The sequence below is a fragment of the Eulemur rufifrons genome, chromosome 8, assembly GCF_041146395.1.
Source record: "Eulemur rufifrons isolate Redbay chromosome 8, OSU_ERuf_1, whole genome shotgun sequence".
Taxonomy (NCBI): Eukaryota; Metazoa; Chordata; class Mammalia; order Primates; family Lemuridae; genus Eulemur; species Eulemur rufifrons.
In genome coordinates, this window is record NC_090990.1 from 79,687,776 (window position 1) to 79,710,900 (window position 23,125).

The 23,125-nt window shown below is 35.5% G+C and overlaps 1 protein-coding gene across 1 annotated transcript in view; it reads right to left on the bottom strand.

Annotated features, from left to right (window-relative positions):
- LRRC39 (leucine rich repeat containing 39) overlaps positions 1-11,721 on the bottom strand; it is a 17,682-nt gene extending 5,961 nt beyond the window's left edge. Inside the window, exons 1-7 of the mRNA XM_069478282.1 lie at positions 11,710-11,721; positions 10,350-10,358; positions 10,024-10,224; positions 5,827-5,932; positions 4,658-4,814; positions 3,927-4,063; positions 697-842 (exon numbers count right to left, since the gene is read on the bottom strand). Coding sequence (XP_069334383.1) covers positions 697-842; positions 3,927-4,063; positions 4,658-4,814; positions 5,827-5,932; positions 10,024-10,136 — 659 coding nt within the window. The 5' untranslated portion in view covers positions 10,137-10,224; positions 10,350-10,358; positions 11,710-11,721. The remainder of the gene's footprint in view (positions 1-696; positions 843-3,926; positions 4,064-4,657; positions 4,815-5,826; positions 5,933-10,023; positions 10,225-10,349; positions 10,359-11,709) is intronic.
- Between the last annotated feature and the right edge of the window lie 11,404 nt (positions 11,722-23,125).

Below are 23,125 nucleotides of genomic sequence, written 5' to 3' on the forward strand. Positions count from 1 at the left end.
AAGAAATGTCATCTTTCACATCTCCTTTAACCAGTATGCGTACTGAGTTAACTGACTTCACATTACCTGATTATTAAGGAAACTGTATCAGGGAGTTAATCTCTATTGTATAACTCTCATATCACATGGTGGTAGAAATGAAATCAGTGTATTCTAGAATTCTTCACTATTCTCATAGGATTTCTTAAAGAAGAACTGCTATAAATGTCATCTAATCTGAGTTGGAGTATTAAGAGAAAACTCAAATTATTAATATGCCCATTTCGGGGAAGGTAGTATGCATAATGGTTAACAGCATGGACTCTAGGGCCAGGCTGCCTAAGTTCAAATCATAGCTTGGCCACTCACTAACTGTGGCCCTGGGCAACAAGTTAGCTAACATCTCTGTGTGTTAGTTTCTTCATTCCTTTGTAAAGTGCATAGAAGTGCCTGGCATGTACTAATCAACATTGTTATTGGGGCATATTCTTGTTATTTTCTTAAAGTCAGATAGCCACTTTTCCTCTCCCAAAACGCTTTTACTTATTTGGAATAAATGGAAATATTCTGTTAAAACATAGCATATTTCAAATCAAATGGACCAAGTGTGATTGATTATGCTTGGGATTCCCTTTGTCTTGTTTAGTTTGTTATTTCTTATTATTCATAAGTGGTTTCAAGACATTTGTTGGTAGCATAAGAAGTTATTTATTTTACCTTTCTATAGTTTCAGGAAGTTGTTCAAGTCTGTTGCTTCCCATGTCTAGCCACTCAAGGGCAGGCATGTTCAACACAGCAGGAGGGATTGTAGTGAAATGGTTCATACTCAAATCGAGGTGAGTAAGTTTTAACAGATTGCCAAGCTGAAGAGGAAAGCAAGGTTTTTTTCAAAATAAATGTCCACAATGTAAATTACAGGTAGACTCACATTGGTAAAGGAGATATTTCACATCAAGGAATGTTCGCACTATATTGGGCTTTATGTAGTCATAGTAGTTCACAACAAATTAAAAATAAAAACATAGTCCTAGTTATTTGGAAGGTTGAGATGGAAGGATTCCTTGAGTGCAGGAGTTTGAGACTAGCCTAGGCAACATAGCAAGACCCTCAACTCAAAAGCAAACAAAAAGCTAAATAATCTCCAGAGAAGTGAAAGACTCTCATAGAAAGTTCATCTATTGAAGAAAATTTATCTTCCAAAATAACCACTTTCCAAGGTTTACAGAACCTGCCTGGCCAAAGCTTTTATTCTCCCTGAGAGTAAACATCTGTTATCATGTTTTTCTTTCATCCAGTAGTTGAAAATTGTATGGGAAAACTCAAACTTCAAAATAATAATTATCTTTATTGAACTTTTGTGCCTGACAATTTACATACATTATCTCGATCGAATTTACAGCTTAGTAATTCTATTTTTTAAATGAAATAAGCAATCAAAAATTAAGAATAATTTAACAAACACCAGCATAGTGTGCTCAGTTTAACAAAGAAAATGTATTGATATGAATGCACCTACTGTATGCTCCTCGCTTTCTCTCCAGAGGTAGTGCCTGTTCAGAATTTGATAGCCATCATTCCCATGCATTTTTTAATGTTTTTATGACTATATATTATAATAAGTTGCCCAGGATAGAGTACAGTGGCATCATCATAGCTCACTGCAACTTCAAACTCCTGGGCTTGAGTGGTCCTCCTGCCTCAGCCTCCCGAATAGCTGGGACTATAGGTGTAGGCCACCATGCCTGGCTAAGTTTTTTATTTCTTGTAGAGATGGGATCTCGCTATGTTGCTCAGGCTGGTCTTGAACCCCTGGCATCAAGTGATCCTTCCACCTTGACCTCCAAAAATGCTAGGATTACAAGGATCAGCCACCATGCCCAGCCTATATTTCTATATATATTACCACTATATATATGCTTTCATAAAATTTTGTATTATGTTTTTTTAACTTAAGGATTATAATACCATACTTATCTTTCTTTAACTTGCTTTTTTCTCTCAATATCAATGTTTAAATGTATTCATGTTGATGCTTATAGCTCTAGTTTATTCATTTTTAAATCTCTTTAGTTATCTGTGCTCCCTACCCCCAGTCTAAGAAAATTGTGAGTATGTAAATTGTCCACCATTATACCTTAAATTGGTTCATTTTATATATGTGGATATATGGATATAATGGCTCAGACAGGTCATGTAACTGGAAATGATAGAGTACAATATGAATTCAAGTTTTTGTGGACCTAAAGCCACAAAATTTCTTCTCTCTTTCAACATAACATCCTAGTGCAAGTTTTAAGTTGTGAGAATTTAGTTAACTTTTATTAAAAAACCCTCCATTTAGTTTGGAAGATTCTATGTTTTATTTCTGTCTCAGGGCATGTTCAGATTCCTACTACAACATTTCCATTGCATAAAAGTACATAAATACAATGATTTGTAGATAGTGCAAAAAAAGCAGGAGTGTTCCATCTAGTAGATGATGCTATTTCTCCAGCTTTAGAATTCAAGCTATGAATAAGACACTTTTTCAAAATCTGCCATTAGATTGTTAGAATTTTCAAATAGTTCAGAATAGAGTATAAAAAGATCACTTTTACATTCGTATATATACTTGTGTGTATACCATGTGTGCAATTTAATGGCTAAAAAATGAGTTTCCAATTGCTGGTTTCTTAGTAGTTTTGATTTTAGACGATTGAAAAGATAATAAAGCTAACAGTCCTAATTTTGCATTTGTGAAAACTGAGACCTAGTTGTATAAAGTGGTGCATCCAAGGAAGACCACATAGCTCCTTAGAGGCCACACTTTTGGAATTAATCCTGGGATCAAGATGTCAGTTCAGTATTTGTTCACTATAACCTGTTCGGCTAAAGACTGGTTAATAGACATGCACAAATTCACCTAGCTTTTATAGTGACAAAGCCAGTGCTAGAAACAAAATCACACGAATTAAAAATAAAATATTCATTGACCCTCTTTTATGTGTAAGAAATTGTTTATGTGATGATTTTTATTGTATGCAAGGGCATATATTTAATTAAGTGGAACTATTATAAGACGTAATATATTTACACTATGTTTTACTTGCAAGAGCAACAATTATTGGTAATATTAACTGGTTCAGAAAATAAAGTCTGACATACTTATCAAGATAAAGTGAGGGAATAATCTTTCTCTTTAAAGTCATTCTTTTCAAAGGCAAAGCACCATGGAAATTTCCTTTGCTGATTCTAAGAGCATTGAATATGTTTGAAAAGTTATACAAATGTGTATTTTTATATGATCACTTTGATTTCGCCAATAACAAGACATCATAAAAAATCAAAGTTTGAAGGCATTCCAATCACATTGCCTTGCTTTCACTCGATAGTCTAGGAAGCTAGCAAGAAACATACTTCCTATTAGATTTCATGTTTTACATTTCACCTCCATCTCAAAAACCGATCACTCTATAAAAACCAAGTAGTAAACAAAAGTGTTTTTCTATCACCACATTGTGCTTTATGATAATCATTTATTCAATCAAAAAGCATTTATTAAATAATCATTACAATCCAGGCTCTGCCCTCAGTTCTAAGAATATAAATAGAATATAAGAATAAAACTCTCACTCTGGGCTTCAAGGAGATCACAGTCTAGTCAACAAATGATATCAGCACTGCAAACAATAATAGAAGTATCTTTTACACTAAATAGATCTTTCTCCCATCTTGGTCTCCCAGTGTACTAGGATTACAGGCATTAGCCACAGTGCCAGGCCTCTACTCTTTCTCTAATTAAAACCCCACATTATACTTACAATAGTAGGCAATGGTTTTCACTAAATATTTTTTCCTGAAATAAAATTCTTAACATTTCCTCTTTATTTTTATTAACAATCACATGATTGAGAAATAAGCTCCTAGCAAATGGAAAATAAAACCATAGACATTTATATCTTTCTGACCTCTTGTGGAAGATCACATATATCTCTGTTAACCGCCAGTTCTATCTTCTCCAGGCTGGCACAGTTACTTAGTTCCTTGGGGACAGTCTTGATTTTGTTGTAGCTAAGAATTAGTTCCTGAAGTCTAGTTAGCAGTCCTACAAAAAAATAATATACAATAGAGAGGAGATGTATATAAAATAATGTTTCCAGTTATCAAGTATTACAGCATAACTTACTTGTCAGTTTTGTATTTGCAAATTCACAGTTCTTAGTCTCTTCCCTTTTCCCAGTCTGTGTCCTGTCCCTTCTTTAAACAAGGGACAAGTTTTTCAGTGCTATAGGCAAAAACAGAAAACTATTTTCATTTTGTTTTATCTGTACAATATTGAGCAATTTTTCCATTTGGGGTTTTTTTTTTTTTTTTTCCTCCATTTGAGGAATCTTTCTATTTTTTCTTTCTTGCCTTCAATCTGTTCTCTTCTAAGAATAGCTGAATCAGCAATATTGTTTCCAAAATCTACAGAATATTTCCAAAGAGGCTTTCTCACAATGAAATCTCATTTTGAATCACTTCAATAAATCCAGAAGCTTGGATCCCCTGGAAGCTTCAATTTAGATTACATGTTTAAAATTTTCTCAAGACTCAGAGATACATAAAGAGATCTTTATTCCACATATCAAAAAAATTCAATGAAAAGCACATCTGCAGGTGGATAAAATGGCACAGGAATAAAAGCAATCTTCCTTACCAATTCCTCGAGGTATCTCTGAAATTGCGTTTCGAGATAAATCTAACACAATGAGGTTCTGGAATCTTCCAATAAATTCAGGAATTTTCAGCAAACCGGTTCTATGGAGGTGCCATTCTTGGAGCTGATTCAGTTTCAGTAGAGAAGAAGGGAGGGTCTAAACTCAAAGAAATGGCAGTTACTATATTACTTAAATTATTTTAGTATCATGCCACACTGAAATGTGATATTTGCTGTAAAAGCACTTTAGAATATGTTTTCCTTAATGGGTTACCTTTCCAAATACTTTGTGTTACTTCTAAGTTTTAAGACTGTTACTTTTATTTTTTTTTAGCTAAACCTTCAAACCTTTGGTCAATAATGCACACATACAGCAGTATGTCCTAATGATTCTGTTATACAGTATTAGGCTTTCCTAAAGTGCATATGCTATTGAAAATGAGACTACCCCAAAAAATCATTTTAATCAATAATTCAAACTGTTTTTCCACTTCTGATTTGAAGTATTTTATAAGATTATTTTTAAAGGGGATTTTAATTTAAGAATTTTAAGAGTTTCAACTATTCTGAACTCTGTGCCTTTTCCCTTTCAGCCAGAAGAGAAAATAAAGGCACTAACCCCCTAGCTAAATGTATCTCTATGCATAAAAACAAACACTGACTCAAGGATTAGAAGCCCTTGTAAAAATTAGAGTATGTTAATGTAATTAAGTAATTATGAGTTTGTGTGTCTATGTGTATGAGGAGAGAAAGAGAGAGAATATGAATTGGGTGGTTGACCTAACAAAAAAATTAATATTCATCTCCATTTTGTGAAGTTTTAACTGAGCATTTCTTTGGAAGAACTATATGATTTTCATTAGGCAGATGGCCATCTTTTTTATGGGAAATGAGAAATTGCTTATTAGGATTAATAGGAGAAATACCATAAATGACTTTAAGTTTAGGCAGGGTTAAAGCAAATTTGAATTTTTGCAAAAAAACTGTGAAGTCATATGTCTTTTCACTTGCTCATGTTGCTCAAATTCATTTGGTATATTATCAAAATTAGAATTTCTGATTATTTCAGTGTTAATTATTAATATTACGTAGTCTCAGAATCATTTTCTCAGCTGTCCCACAAAATGCAAAATATGGAAAATCAAATATTACTTTTATAAAAAGCTTACCTTCCATTCCTCTTTTTCTATCTTCAAAATGACTCTTCCATCTTCCGTGATGACCTTTTCTTTTAGCTTAGTTAAGCTTACTCGTTCTTCCCAGATCCGCACTAGCCTAGAAGACCCAGAAATCCTTTTAGTTCATAGATAATGATATTGGTAGTATTCACTTTTATATATATATAAAAAAGATCAACCAAAAGCAACCACTGGAGCAGTGGTATGGACATTTGGGTTAATTTCACTTTTTGGCTATTATGATAATACTGCTATGAACATTTGTGTACAAATTTTTGTGTGAACATATATTCATTTCTTTTGGGTATATTCTTAGGAGTAGAATTGCTGGGTCATATGGTAACTTTATGTTTAACATTTTTAAGGAACTGCCCAACTGTTTCCAACTTGACTGCACTATTTTGTGTCCCCACCCGCAGTGTATCAGGGCTCTGATTTCTCCACATCCTTACCGATATTTGCTATTGTCTGTCTTTTTTATTATAGCCATCTAGTGGGTGTAAATGATATCTCATGTGGGTTTGATTTGCATTTTCCTGGTGAGTAATCCATGGATAGTTAATAAATTTTTTAATGGCTTGCAAAGAATACAGTTCAACTTCAGAGTTAAATTGCATCTTACTACCTGCTAATTTTGTCCAGACTTCATTTTTATATATAAAAATGTATAAAATATTTGTTGTTCTGGAGCACATTCCTATTGATTTTTGGTCCATTGCAAACATACATAATAATATCAAACTGTAAAAATAACTTGCAAGATGTTGCAAAAAGTTTTATTTATCTACCGCAGAAAATTTTTCATCCATGAACAAGAGAATGAGGAGCTTCCAGATAACTGAACACATGGAGGTTCCTGGAGGGTGGCACACCCGGGAAGGATGTTGAAGCTCATGTTTGGGTTTGCCAAATACTTCCTTAGTGTCTGTGTATTTTAATCTTCCCGTCCTTGAAATTTAACTAATCTGTTAACAAGTGCCCTGTGGCAATGGGCTGTGTATGGCTCCCTGAACTGAACAGCTAAGCTTCCCATAGATATGGATAACTGAGAAAAAATGTATAATGTCAGCTATTCAATTATATCACTTTGTATAAAAATAGAACTATCCAAACAATAGGCATAATGGTTATTAATGAGTTATTGCTCACTAAGAAAGAATTTAAATTCAGAGCAAGATTTGATGACAATTATTATACAATTAGGTATCTTGTTCCTTACCCTTCACTTAAGTTAAAGAATTAATCAAATACAAATTACATGCCAAATACTATACTGGACATTGAGGATACAGAAAGCTCTGTCCTTAATGAGTTTATAATCAGGCTATTATTAGATAAATTTATTTCCATCTCTATAATGGCTCTATTTCTCTCTCTCTCTCTCTTTTTCTTTTCTTTTCTTTTCTTTGAGATGGGGTCTTGCTGGTTTTGAACTCCTGGGCTCAAGCAATCCTCCTGCCTCAGCCTCCTGAGTAGCTGGGATTAAGGTGTGCACCACTATGCCAGGCCAGGCTCTGTATTTCTGTTATCTATGTCCAGAATGTATCAATTATTCATTTGGTTACTTTGGGCAAGACACCTCACCTCTGTGAACCTTGCCTATAAAATGTGGTGATATAATTAAATGATGTATGGTTCTCTTCTAGCTCTAATATTCTATAATTCCTACACTGCTTATTTTAAGCTTGATGTTCTTTCACATCTTGAACAGAAATTTGCAAACTCCTTTAAAACCTTTTTATTATAGAATGAAGCCTTTATCAGATATTGTCACACCAACTCTTACCTACCTGTTTGATTTCTTCAAGGCAGCTTGGCCTCAAAAGGAAGACAGGGAAATTTTTGTTTAAACTTTAGGTTTTGGGTTTTTCTTTTAAGCTAAAGCTTTAGCCACTTCTTTTTAATGTTGCTCAAGCTGGCCCCGAGAGCTCCTGGACTCAAGTGATCCTCCCATCTCAGCCTCCCAGGTATCTGGAACTATAGGCTTTAGCTGCTTTTAGCTAAGAGAAGCAGCATTTGATTACATTCTTATCTTTCTTACCCCTTGCCTGTGTACAGACTACTCTCAAATCTTCTGCTTCTTTTGTCTACTCCCCTATCACTCGGTGAGTTGCAGACCAGCAGCATTACTGTCTCCTGGGAACTTGTTAGAAGTCCAGGCTTCTTGGTCCTACCCCAGACTTACTAACCCAGAATCTGTGCTATAACAAGATCCCTATGTGATTCCTACACAGGCAAATTTGAAAAGCACTGCTCTTCTTCAAAGCAGTGCAAAAAAGAGAGGACATTTCTTTGGGTTACTCTGGTCAGTTTAAATTCTGTGAATTTTCCAGTTAGCCCTTTTGTCTGGCAGTCAGCTTCTCTGCCTTACTCTTTCAAGTCTACCAGGTTCTTACCATTTTGCATCAGTTATGGTTGTTCATTTGTTCAACCATTTCTTTAGTAATGCTACAGGTTTTAAGCCAAACTTTTTTTTTTTTTTTTTTAGAGTCAGGGTCTCACTCTGTCACCCAGGCTACAGTGGAGTGATCATAGCTCACTGTAACCTCGAACTCCTGGGCTCAAGCGATCCTTCCATCTCAGCCTCCTGAGTAGTTGGGACTATAGGTGTGTGCCACAAACTCAGCTAATTTTTTTACTTTTTATTTTTGAGATGGGGTCTCGCTATGTTGCCCAGGCTAGTCTCAAACTCCTGGCCTCAAGCAATCCTCCCGCCTAGGTCTCCCAAAGCATTAGGATTACAGGCATGAGCTACCACAGCCAGCCTAGATAGGTTAATTTTAAAGTGGGTTGGACTTAATTTTAGCCATAAACCAAGCTTTATGATGCTATAAAATGTTTTTTGTTTGTTTGTTTTATATAAAATGTTTTTACAATGAAATTGTTTTAAGATTAAGAGAAAGGTGCTTTGAAAAAACTACATTTCACAAACTCCATATAAAGTTTCTAAAACTGATTTTGGTCTGGATGTGACAAAAGAGTTCATAATTTTCCCCAAAAAATACCTTAAATGATCTCTGATTTTTATCCCAAGTTTGTCAGAAAATTCTACAAATTCCAGGCCTAATCTTAATAATCATAGAAATGTGTATAACTTAACTTTTGGAAATGACATTTTATTAACAGATAATTCTCCTACCTAATCACAATATAGTCATGAAGTCAAAATGAATGCATATTCCTTACTCTTATACAGAGACAACTTGAAGCTGCTGAAATTAAATGATTCTTAATTACTGGTGAAACTTTAGACAGGCTCTTCTGAGTCCTCAAATCCAGTTTGAGTAAGGTTTCCTCACTTTTAAAGAAGAAATAAGAAAAAAAAAAAGTTTCTACTCTTCTGAAACATAACAATGCTTGGCTGTGATGCCTGGAAGTGCATGAGTCATCTTGTGACACTGAGGGAAGCAAACTGACATACTGAAATTGGCAGTGGAAGGTGAAACAAGAAGCTGAGTCTTTAAAGGTTTGAGGCTTTGCATTGACTACCTTTGGAATTGCCTTGCTTCCCTATTGCTTAAGACATTTTTAGTTGAATTTTCTGTTATTTGCTAACTGATATTAGCAAATAACTGATACTAGCAAATAATATTTGCTAATTTAATGTTTAGAAAGGGACCTAATTTATGAGAATTGTAGGGAACTATGTGGAATCTATGAGGAAAGGGGATATTCTTGCAAGATTAGTAGAATACTTTGGAGACATCTGATCAGGAAAGTAGGTAAGATATCAAGGAGGAAGAGGAAATGAGAGCCAGGCTATTTAAGTATAACCCAGATCAAGGAATCAGGTGATCCACAGAGGCCCTGGCTGGAGCTCACAGTCATTCAAATAGGTGGAAATCTACAGTACCTTCTACTGCCAGATGTTAATTTAGATCCTAGGGATATAATGCTGAAAAACAATCCTGAAAATTAGACTAAGTGATACTAATCAAATTTTAATGAATGTTAAACAGGGTTCTATGAGGGCATAGGATAACTGCCATTTTCACACACAAACACATATATTTGTGACTCCTATCACATGGCCACATTTAATTGAGTCAGATGTTTCCTTTATGTATATTTTGAGTTTCTAACAAATAAAAATCTATATCAAATTCAATAATAAGACACTTAAATGCGTTTTTATAATGATGAGTTATGGATTTTCACTAATTCAAGATAATAAATGTTATGGCATACTTGCGTTGAAATTCTTTCTCCCGTTTCAAGTCTTCATTGTGTTTCTTTATTCTTTTTTCCCAAACTTCCTTTACAGTATTGACAGTCCCAGTACAAACCACATTTTCTGTCATGATTTCTCTACATTGTCATAGAGTCACCAACTTCATTAGGTTCTGAATAGCTGAATCACAGATGCCATTTCAGAAAGGACCTATTGTACTACGGAAAAAGCAATGTGTTTCAGAATGTTCATTGAGGACCATAATGATCATAATAACTAATATTTATTGAATACTTCCCATGTTCCCAAAACTATTTTATATACTTTACATATCACATCTCACTTAAAAATCCTCTTAAAAATACTATGATATGGGTAATTTTATTGACACTAATATACAGATGAGAAAACTAAGCTTTAAAGAGGATGGGTAATTTGCTTAAGGTTTCATATCTAATATGTGGTAGAGGTGGAAATTGATGCCAAGTCTACTTTCTGTGTTACCATGTAATTCACAATAATGGAAAAATGTCAACTGGTTGACATGTCCAATTATATGAAAATGGTTAAATAATGGATATGTAAAATGTGACTGGCATCTTGGGATATCTATCTAATCTGGATGCCATATGCACAAGCTGGAATTCAGTTAAGTGAAAATATATTGAAATTGTTGACTCTTGTGTAAAATAAATTGCAAATGGACAGATACAATATTGAAGATTGTGACCTGAAAGGAAAATAACAACAATAGGGGAATGGTTATGTAAATTATGATAGATCAATGTTATGGAGTATCCTATGGCCTTACAAATAAAGGTATTGATTTTTCACCAAATTAGTAATAATCAACGAATTTGATTCACAAGTATTTGAATAATTTCTTCTCAAATTCAAGAGTATAAAGATGTCCACAATCACCAATTCTATTCAATATTATACTGGAAAGCTATAATGCAAGAAAAGTAAATAGAAAGGTTTCTAGTTGGAAAAGGAAGAAATGGAATTTGCAGCAGCATAGGGAAACATGTATTCTCATACACTAATGGTGGCAGTATGTATTATTATATTCTTTATGGAGAGAAACTTGGTAATATCTGTCAAACTCAAAAATGTTCACTCAGACTTCTAGAAAGGTATACTTTAAATATTTTCAGGAAAAAATGACATATTACAAAGTTATTATTTGTAGTGTTTTTGTTTTTTGTTGTTTTTGTTTTTTTGAGACAGAGTCTCACTCTGTTGCCCGGGCTAGAGTGCCATGGCATCAGCCTTGCTCACAGCAACCTCAAACTCCTGGGCTTAAGCAATCCTTCTGTTTCAGCCTCCCGAGTAGCCGGGACTACAGGCATGTGCCACTGTGCACTGCTAATGCTAATTTTTTCTATATATTTTTAGTTGTGCAGCTAATTTCTTTCTATTTTTGATAGAGACAGGGTCTTGCTCTTGCTCACGCTGGTCTCGAACTCCTGAGCTCAAACGATCGTCTCGCCTCGGCCTCCCAGAGCGGTAGGATTACAGGCGTGAGCCACCTCGCCCAGCCCTGTAGTGTTTTTTATATCAGCAAAATATTGGAAATAACCTAACATTTCATCAGGAAATTATAGTACATCTGTATCATGGGAAATTGTATAGCTCCAAAAAAAGGAAAAGGGTTTTATATATTGATATGCCATAATCTCCAAAATATATAATTATGGCACAATTAATCTAATGAATGTAGATATTTACATCCCAGATTTTTGCTATTATGAGCAATACTATTTCTAAAATTCTTGTTTTTATCTTCTTGGTGCTCAAGTGGAATTACTTCTATTGGGTACATATCTAGGATTAGAATTGCTGGATCATAGTGTATGTGAATGTTCTACTATATAAGATAGAGCCAATTTGTTTCCCAAAGTGATTGTGCCCATTTATACTCTAACTACCACTGTATAAAGGGTCCCCAATGATATCCTCACCAACATACTACTGCATAAAATGATATCTTAATGTAGTATTCACTTGTACTTTCCTAATTACTAAATGTTCCAAGTTAATACACAAAGATTGTCCAATTACGCAAAAGACAAAATCCTGAGTTTTGTTTATGAGAGGTACACCTAAAAAACAAAGAAAAAAGTGGAGAAAAGTGAACAGTTCAATAGAAAAAGATCTACTCCTAGTTATATACCAAAGACAAATGAAAACATATTCTCAAAAAACTTGTACGTGACTGTTGATAGCAACATTATTCATAATAGCGAAAAAGTGGAAACAACACAAATGGCCATCTACTGATAAATGGATAAACAAAACATGGTAGATCCACACAATGGAATATTATTTGGTCATAAAAATGAATGAAGTACTGATACATGCTACAGCATAAATAAACTTTGAATAAAATTATGCTAAGTGAAAGAAACCAGATACAAAAGGCCACATATTGTATTGATCTCATTTATATGAAATGTCCAGAACAGACAAATCCATAGATACAAAAAGTAGATTAGTGGTATCCATGGGCTTTGCAGAGGAGGAATTAAAGAATAACCACTAACTGTATAGTTTCTTTTTCAAGTGATGAAACTTTTCTGGAATTAGATAATGTTGATGATTGTATAATTCTGTGAATATCCTAGAAGACACAGAATTGTACACTTTAAAAGAGAGAATTTTTATATGTGAATTATATTTCAGCTAATTTTTTTTAAGAATTGAAAAAGATATACCATTGCAAACATTATATACCATGGAAATGCTAATCAAAAGAAAGCTGACATCAATATATTAATAGCAAATGGACTTTAGGCACAATTACATTACAGGTATAAAAGATCACATCACGATAAAAAATTCAATTCAGAAGAAATAAAAAACAGCCTTAAATTATATGCCCCTAATAACATGGCTTCCACATATACAATGGAAAATTGACAGGACTAAAGGGAAAAATCAAGAAATCTGGCATTGAAGTGGGGAATTTTAACCATCTTCTTAGCAATTGATTGAATAAGCAGTAAAATGTAGGAAGAACATTGAAGACTTAAACTACACAATGAATAAATTTGACCTAAATGATATGTGTAGAAAACTATAGCCCACAATGACAGAATTACAGGATACTCGTATTTTTTTCAAAAACATATGGAAGAGTCACTGAAAAAAAAAATTATGTACTGGGGCCATAGAAGAAGTCTCAACCAATTTCAAAGGACTAAAGCAGCACAAAGTATTTTCTTCTAATCAATGTAAACTTGCTAGAAATCAATAATGAAAGATACCTGAAGAAAAACACATATTATTTCAATTAAGAAACACACTTCTAATAATGTATACATTATGAGGACATACTGTATCTAACAAGATATACTGTTAGACTCTTTGATTCTGTAAAATTAAATAAAAAAAATGCAAAAAAAATAAATAAATAAATAAATAAATAAAAAAGAAAAGAATAAAAAAAAAAAAAAAAAAAAAGAAACACACTTCTAAATAATCTATGGTCAAAGAAGCTAACATAATGAAAATGAAACATTTTGAACTGAATTATAATAACAATACCTCAAATCAAAATGTATGGAAAACAAGGCCGGGCGCGGTGGCTCACGCCTGTAATCCTAGCACTCTGGGAGGCCGAGGTGGGCGGATCGTTTGAGCTCAGGAGTTCGAGACCAGCCTGAGCAAGAGCGAGACCCCATCTCTACTAAAAATAGAAAGAAATTATATGGACAGCTAAAAATATATATAGAAAAAATTAGTCAGGCATGGTGGTGCATGCCTGTAGTCCCAGCTACTCGGGAGGCTGAGACAGGAGGATCCCTTGAGCTCAGGAGTTTGAGGTTGCTGTGAGCTAGGCTGACGCCACGGCACTCACTCTAGCCTGGGCAATAAAGAGAGACTCTGTCTCAAAAAAAAAATAAATAAAAAAATAAAAAAAAAATGTATGGAAAACAGGCAATGTAGTAGTTATAGGGAAATTTCTAACCTTATATATACAATTTAGAAGATATAAGGCTAAAAATTTTACATCCATCTCAAGAAGTTAGATAAGGGGAAAAAAACAACTCAAAGAAAGCAGAAGGCAGCCAGGCTCTGTGCAATGGCTCACGCCTGATAAAAATGAGAGCATACATCTATAAAATAAAAAAGATAAAATAGAATACAATAATCATCTAAAATCTCCCCACCAAAAAAATGCTAGGCCTAGCGATAACTTCAATGGCAAATTCTACCAAATATTTAAGGGAAAAAAATAACACTGACCTTAGCATAAACTCTTCCAGAGAATAGAAAATAAGGCAATATGCCACAACTCACATTATGAAGTTAGCATAACCTTGATACCAAACCCTAAGAATGGTAGTTCTAGAAAGAAATACAAAACTAATCTCACTAGCAAATATATTATGCTCAACCTTATAAACATGAGGATTAAAACCATAATGAGATACCAACACACACCTATCAGAACAGCTAAAATTAAAAAGGCTATATACCAAGTGTTGGTGAGAATTTGAGTTACAGAAATTCTCACACACTGCTGGTGTATTAGTGGAGTTGTAAATTAGCGTAACTACTTTGGAATAAAATTATTATCAACCACTAATACTGAAGATATGCACAGCTTATCATCCAGCAATTCCATCCAAAGGTATATACCTAAAGAAAGGGTATATCTCCACCAGGAAACATGAACAGGTATGTCCCGGCAATATTTTTCAAAATAGTAAAAAATTTAAAATAAAATAATTTTTTAAAAAAGCAATGAAAATATCCATCCAATGATTTACAAAAATAGCTAGAATTAGGGGTCAAAAAGCTGTGTGACATTGGAGATATAATGGAAAAGATGAAATTTCTTCTCCCAACAAGCAAAAAGAAAGGCAATCAGAAATTGTGTTCAGGGAGACACTGTACAAGGAAGGCACAGTCTATATACAAAGCCAAGAAGATATGCATGATTTTTAGCAATCATTGAAGTGCAGAAGAGTCTATTTTAACGTTCTTCTTTACTACAAGGAGTATGACATTGGTACTGAGAAGGAAATGTTGGCTCTGCATAAAATAGTAATGACACAGCTATGACGCTGTAAAGGCTATATATTGATCTTCAACTTTTGAAATAAAGCAACCTATAAAAAAGCAAGGAAGACTTATTTATGGTCACAGAACAGAATATAAATGTCATACATCTTGATAAATATAAAAATAAAAGTACTTTTAACAGACTGTGGAAGAAAGAAATGGGGAAGAGAAGTAGAGGGTAGAAACTCTAATTCCACACCTTCAAAGTGGAGAGTCACTAGATACTATCTGGAACAAGCAGTAGAGATTTAAGTATTTGTTTAAAGTTATAAAGGTAATCAAAAGAGAAACTAAAAATAGGGATATAAATCTAGGGGGGTATAATGTCTAAAGTTGATTAGCATGTATCTGCCTTTGAAAAAGAAAAAAAAAGAAATATGGAGATAACCACTGAAAACTAAATCCTAAAATGGGTAAAATGGTTACTTCTGGGGAGTAGAACTGGTAATAGAGAGGAGTGAGGTGGCTGCAGTGCCGTGGCGTCATCATAGCTCACAGCAACCTCAAACTCCTGCACTCAAGCCATCCTCCTGCCTCAGCCTCCTGAGTGTCCCACCATGCCTGGCTAATTTTTCTATATTTGTAGAGACGGGGTCTCACTCTTACTCAGGCTTGTCTTGAACTCCTGGTCTCAAGCGATCCTCCCGCATCGGCCTCCCAGGGTGCTAGGATTACAAGCATAGGCCACTGTGCCCGGCCTAACCTCTTCTAAGTTAATGATTTTTAAACTAATATTATGCAGTGTATGTCTGTGAGAGACAGAGACAGAGACAGACGGACAGAGAGAAAGAGAAGGAGAAGAACTATATATTACAGAAGAAAAAAATTTTTAATTTCAGGATTAATACATAATTGACAATATATAGAAAATTGTTAGGAGAGTGCCCCTGTTTCTAAGCAACACATGCAGAATTTACTCAGGAACAAAACATGAGATTGTTTTGCCATTCATATGCTGGTAATCCAACTACCTGGGCATATTACAGTCAATTCACGATTTATTATTTCACATTTTAGAAAGTTTGAAGTTTTTGCTGAATACTTCAAATAATCAATATCAAATAATAAAAAATATTTTAAAATCCCAAGTATCTACATGTACATGTATATTTTACTAGACATATATAACCATTCATTTGCTAATTCATTTTCTCATTTGCCATTAAACTTGGGTCATCCATCAGTTTTCCTATGATAACCAATTTCCCTTAGAGGAGCACAGGTCAATAATAACATGGATTTCTTCCTCCAGCACAGGCTCATGTTCTCCACTTGGATTATTACCGTAACAGAAAAGCACATAGCGTGGCAGTGAGGGAAGCATGGCAATATCATGATTGGGAGATCGGCTTCCCAAAGGAACAAAACAAAACAAAAGAAATACAATCTCAGAAGAAATGCTTCTTACTTCTGGGGAAATCTATCTTCCAGAGGACAATTACATGAGTGACTAGAACCTCCCCCAAAACTTTCAAGTTCAATTCCAGTTTGGTTAGACATTCCAGCAAATACAGACACAATAAAGGCATCATCAGCATTCTATTTATATGTGAAGAATCGGGGGGAAATATTTTTGAAAAATACTTACCATTGTCAGTGGATGCTGAAGCTGACATGTCCAAAGTTAGTGACAATCAGCTAAGAGTGGATTACAGGGGGAATTTTTTTCAGTGTGGCTCCCAGTGATTAAAATCCTCAGTCAGGCTGTAACCAAATGAAATTTAATGTCAGCCCAGCTCTAATTTTAGTTCATGGACAAAGCTGAGAATAGAAAGAATCACATGGCCCTTCTGTGCAAAGGATCAGCTGATAATGTATGTGAGTATATTCTGTAAACTGTAAAATGCTATGCTACAGACATTATAAAACTATAAAGCACAACTATTTCCAAGAAAAATTATTAGAAAAATAATTCCTAATGAAAGTCCTACTTTTAGTGACTTACACATTTTAAGTATTTAATAGAATTTAATGCATCTACTTCAAGCAGAGAAACTTGAACATACGCTGATGTATAGCATAACAGAAGTCTTACATAGTAAACCATAGATCTGCAAATATTTGAATTAAAGGCATAGATGCTTTAGAAAAAGAAAAAATGAACATGTGGATAAGCGTGGGTAATAGAGGAGTCCCAAATTTCTGCTGCACCCGCACTTCAAACTGAATTCTCTCTTAACTTTTATCTCTTCAGCTTTTATAGACAGAACTTAATTCCAGGTTCTTAAAAAAAAAAAAAAAACCTATGTACTTATTTTTTTGAATTTGTAACGTATGTTTTTGAGTTTGTAACGTATGCACATGGAACACAGTTCAAAAGATCTATCCCCCATCCCTGCCTCAAGCCATTTAATTCTCTTTTCTGAAGGCAACTACTATTGCCAGTTACTCGTGCACCCTCCCAAAGATGGTCTGTGAATTGATAAGCCCATATTCCTTAAAAGCACACATACGTGCTGGCATGCACACACACTAAAATGGTAGCATACTATATACATTGTTCTATGATGTGTTTTCTTCACTCAGAATATCTTGGAAATTGAAATATAGCACCTAAGCAGCAGTAATCAGAATATTGTGCAAACTTCCTGGGGGCAATTTAAACCACAAATCAGAAAACATAGTCTTGCCTCAAAAGAAAAAAACAAAAGAAAAACAATATCCCTCACACACCCACCAAATAATGACACAGAAAAGGCACTGGCTTCCTATATGTTGAATGAGGTATTTTTCACTGCAGAATGAATTAAAAAGATATGTTCCTCCTGCTTTTTATTTTTATGCACTACTTTTAGTTCTACAGAAGTAAAAGCTATACTGAATTTAAAATCTTTTTACATGGATAATTCTGTGTAAATTATATAATTGTTTCTAGGATATTGATCCAACTCTTGAGTATACTGTGATATCATACTTCATATGGCAACTACAAAAATTGGTTTTTCACATTTCTACAAATACTATGCAGAACCATTACTATCTATTCAATCTGGAAGCTCTGAGAATTTTTTTTGTATTTAGAAAGTATGACAATCTGAAAATAAACATCTTATAGAAATAATACAATTCTATTAAAATTAGAGTACACTGCATTTATGTATCATTCTTTCTTTTCTTTTTTTTTTTTTTTTTTTTGAGACAGAGTCTCACTCTGTTGCCCGGGCTAGAGTGAGTGCCGTGGCGTCAGCCTTGCTCACAGCAACCTCAAACTCCTGGGCTTAAGCGATCCTCCTGCCTCAGCCTCCCGAGTAGCTGGGACTACAGGCATGAGCCACCATGCCCGGCTAATTTTTTTGTATATATATATTTTAGTTGTCCATATAATTTCTTTCTATTTTTTAGTAGAGACGGGGGTCTAACTCTTGCTCAGGCTGGTCTCGAACTCCTGACCTCGAGCGATCCACCTGCCTCGGCCTCCCAGAGTGCTAGGATTATAGGCGTGAGCCACCACGCCCGGCCTTTTTTTTTTTTTTTTTTTTTTTTGAGACCGGATCTCACTCCCTCACCGGGGCTAGAGTGCAGAGTGCAGTGGTGCTATCATAGCTCACTGTAGCCTGCAACTCCTGGGCTCAAGCTATTCTCCTGCCTTAGCCTCCCAAGTAGCTGGGACTACAGGTGCACATCATCATGCCCAAATATTTTTTTATTTTTTGTAGAGATGAGGCTCTGTTGCCCAGGCTGGTCTCAAACTCCTGGTCTCAAGCCATCCTCCCACCTTGGCCTCTCATATATCATTATTTCTAATATACACCTAATTATTAGAAAAACTAGTACACTAAAAGACAGTGGTGGTTTTTAAAAATGATGACTTCGCTGTGTCAAGTTTGTCCTGCTCTGTGCAAGCAACATTTGAACCGATGGGGCACTTCTAATCTTGTGCTAGCAACACAATGGGACCAAGGCCAGGTTCTTTTGTGCAATTTGCAAACCTTTGGTTTGTAGACTTGTTAGTATGGTGGCCTAGCTCATCAGCTTTGAGCATTTGAATATCTAATGTTCCAAACTGTTAGTCATGTTCCAATTTATATTCATCCTGCAGTTTTCATTAACAATTACACCCGCCATCAACTTAGTTTACTTGCCTTTGTTACTACAGTTGGAACTCTAGCTGCATTTTTCCAAGAAATTAAATTGCTGGGTTTTTACAGCTGACTATACTCTAGCAACTTCTGTACAGATTTTATAATCTTAGTTTTTTGGGACTTGGCTTTTTATCACATTTTAGAACTATTATAAAGTTTTCTTTCAGCAAACTTCAAGTTAAATCGCTTTTCCCAAGTTTAACACAGTCCAGTGGCTCCTCTGGGGGTGTAAATGGATGGAGGCACTTCCGTCGCTGTTGGAGGAGACTCTGCCTCCTGCTCAGCCTGATACAGGTGTGAACGCCTTTCTTTGACTATCCCCACTTTCCCCCACATTGAACCTAAATTTTCGATCTCCCACCTGTTCTCATTTCTTCTCTCTTGTCTCTTGATAAGCCCCACACAGCTGTTCCCCATGCTTTGCATTGTAACATTCCACATGGTACTTCGTAAAAGCCTGATATAGATGACCTCTTTATAACAGAATTGCAATTATTCTTGTCATGCTTCAGTTGTTTTTGTGGCTCTTTTCTGGACTGTCTCCAAATTCTCCTGTTCAGTTTTGGCAAGCTGACCTGGAGTTCCCTCACACGGGTCTGGCCAGTACATGAATTTGCTTATGGTTAAAGGCCTTTGTGCTCAATACTGGGACTGCCTCATATTGAATTAATTTTCATTTCCATATTATTCTGAATATGCAAACATCGGGGATTCATGCTACCTTCACTGTTTGTTTAAATGGTAATGCCTTCTATAACATAAAAGAGCATGTGTTTATTTTGATGGGATAACAATGATAACATGAACCATGTCAGGTTTGGCATGAATAGCTCAGAGTTGAGCTGGTTTGTCTGATGAGATGTCACTGAACTGTTTGGTGATCTGGAGATGCTAAAGTGTTGGAAATGAGTGTCTAGAGCTCAGGAGATAGGCGGGTCCAGAGAGAGCTATTTAGGAGACATCTGGGTGGGAGATGTGGCCAAACCTTTTTCTCAACACTGTGATTACAGGTGAGCAGTGGGAAAAAAAAGCCAGGATTGCAAAGAGTTAAAGATCAATTCAGGAAGTTTGGCAGGAAAGAGAAAGATAGGAAATTTATTCATGTAGTGGCAGGTAGAGGTAATAATGTGAGAAAAGTGTCCTGAGTCTTCTTTTAGGCAAAGGGAAATAAGCTGTTAGAGAAGAAGGTAGTTTTTTTATTTGTTTAATTAAATTAAAATGAAGCTTTTCAGCTATACTAGCCCCTTGAATTGCTCAATAGCTCCATTAGTTAATTAAAATTTAAATTTTAATAGCCACGTGTGGCTAGTGGTTACCACACTGGACAGCTCAGAGTTAGAGTATTACTAACTAGACTAGCAGATTAATCTCAAAGTATCAGTGTCTTCAAAAAATAAGTGTATTGTTCAGCTGCATTACATCCAAACCCATCAGTGCTAGGGTGTGGAGAAGATGGCACTCTGCTTCACCTAGCCGTTAGGAACACTGGTTCCTTCCATCTAGCATGGCTGCCATCTTCAACATGCACCCATTAAGTGGCCTACATATACCCATATTCTAATGGCTACAAATAAATGACATGGCCCTACCTAACTGCAGGCTAGCCTGGAAAAATATGTAACCATGTGCCCAGAAGGAAAAGGAACCAGCTTTAGGGATACATAACAATACCCTGCCACATTGAAATGTGCAGAAAGTTCTGGGACCAGCCTCCAACACCTCCTCCATAGGGAACTGGAAATGAATGTTAACCAGTATACTAAGGGAGTAAATCTGGTACAGTTCTGGATGTAAAGACGAGATTGAAAGATCAAAATGGGGCAATGGCCGTTAAACATGGACCAGGGATCAGAAGGAAGAGACAGAATTAATAATAGAGAGTAGAAAGTTTGATTTTTGCTGATGGAGAACCGCTTCTTCCTCAGAAACAGAAACAAAAGGAAAGAAAAAGTGTGAGAATAGATTTTGAGGTGAAAAGGAGAGAAATGAAAGATTCTTAGGTTGATTCACCTTGTCTACTCTGTAAGATAGAAGGTGAGGATATTTGCTTATTATGACAAGGCTGGAAAGATGTTTGAGTAGGTGCTTAAAATTAGCAGAAAAAGGCTGGGCATGGTGGCTCATGCCTGTAATCCTACCACTTTGGGAGGCCAATGAGGGAGGATTACTTGAGCTCAGGAGTTTGAGACCAGCATGAGCAAGAGTGAGACCCCGTCTCTATTAAAAATAGAAAAATTAGCCAGGCATAGTGGGGTGTGCCTGTAGTCCCAGCTACTTGTGGATTTTGACTGGAAACATAATGTGGATTCGCACACATGATCCAATCTCAGTTAGGAAATACAGTGCTTAGGAAAACAGCAAAACCACCATTAAGAACTGACTGGAGATAAAACTCAACTCTAAAAGGACTTATGTTCTCCACGCCATTGGCACAGACTCACTTCTAGTGCAGGCTTTCATCACTGGCCAAAGCTCTCACTGTGAGAGCAGAAACTTCACCTGTCTAATTCACCTTTATCCACAATCTCTGTCCAGGGGCTGGAACTGAATACATATTCAATAAATATGTGCAGAATTAATTAAGTAGTCAATTACTGGGTAAATGTTATAAACGCTTTAAAGACTTCAAGGAAACGTGCGTACTCCTGGTATTGTAGGACAGTGCTGAGTGCAATCATATCTTTCTCAAACCGCAGTTTACTTAGAAGTCAGCAAGGAAATCCATCAAGTGATTTTGGGGATCCACTTTGGGTAGGAAGCAATGAGAAATGCCCAAACAGCCAGTGGGCTTTCTGGACAAAGTGCTGTCACTTTTGCTCTCTTTCTACATAACCATTTCTTAGATGTTTCAACATAAGGTACATTTTGATCTCTGAAATGGAAATTCATACCAATTCTGGCTTTTATCCTTCAAACTTCCTTCCCCTTCTTTTTCAAATGTTGGAGGAATGCTCTACTTAATGAACAGAGCCTTGGTTTTCTTGTGGGCCACTCCCAGCAATAATTTTGGCTTCTCCCCCAAGTATATATGCCTCCTAACCTTCAGACATATTAGTGAAGGACTTGAATTGTCTAGCTTCTCCGCTTTAATTTCAACCTCTAGGAATACAGCAACAGTCTGTTCCCCCCATACCCGCCCATGATGTGAAGAGCTCTGTGGACCAGCACTGCTGCTAGGGCCTTGCTCCTGGCCCTCTGGTCTGACAGGGAATACTGCTATCCTTAAGGTCCTGCACACAGCAGGGAACAAATCCTTTGCTGAATTCTCAGTGGATGAGACTAAAGACAAGATAGTAATGGGAGGGGGTCTGGATACAACAGACAGCTGAAGAGTTATTTTGGGACTGTAGAGAACATCTTGACCTTCAGTAGAATATACTACATACTTATTTCAGAATTCCCTTCTCCTAGTTTTCACATTCTTTAAGTGAGGGGGAAATTTTTACTCATGTCATTCTTCATTTAAAATTCAGCAAATAACTATGAGCAGGAAATTAGTTAAATTATAGGACATCCGCCTTCCAATCCTTCCAGTTAGGATCACTAACCTCTATTAGATGTTTCATAGCACCTGGGCTATTTTCTACCTAGAATAGTAATTATATTTTTTATGGTTATTTAATATTTGTCTCCTCTGCTAGACTATAAGCCCAATGAATGCAGGGACCATGACAGTGGGCACTGTGTGCCAGTGCTCAGTACCATGCTCAGTATACAGTAGATGTTTACTGTACAATGAATACATACAATGGAGCCATTTAAAAGCATGACAATGCGGAATTGTTTATCGACATGTAAAGTTACCCACAATATAATGTTAAATTTTAAAACTCAAATAATAAAATATACTATAATCCCATTTTAATAAAAAGAACAGCCATGTATACAGATACATACGTCAAAATGTTGATAATGGTAGGTTATGGATGATTATTTTATTGATAACTCCCTGTATTACCTGAAT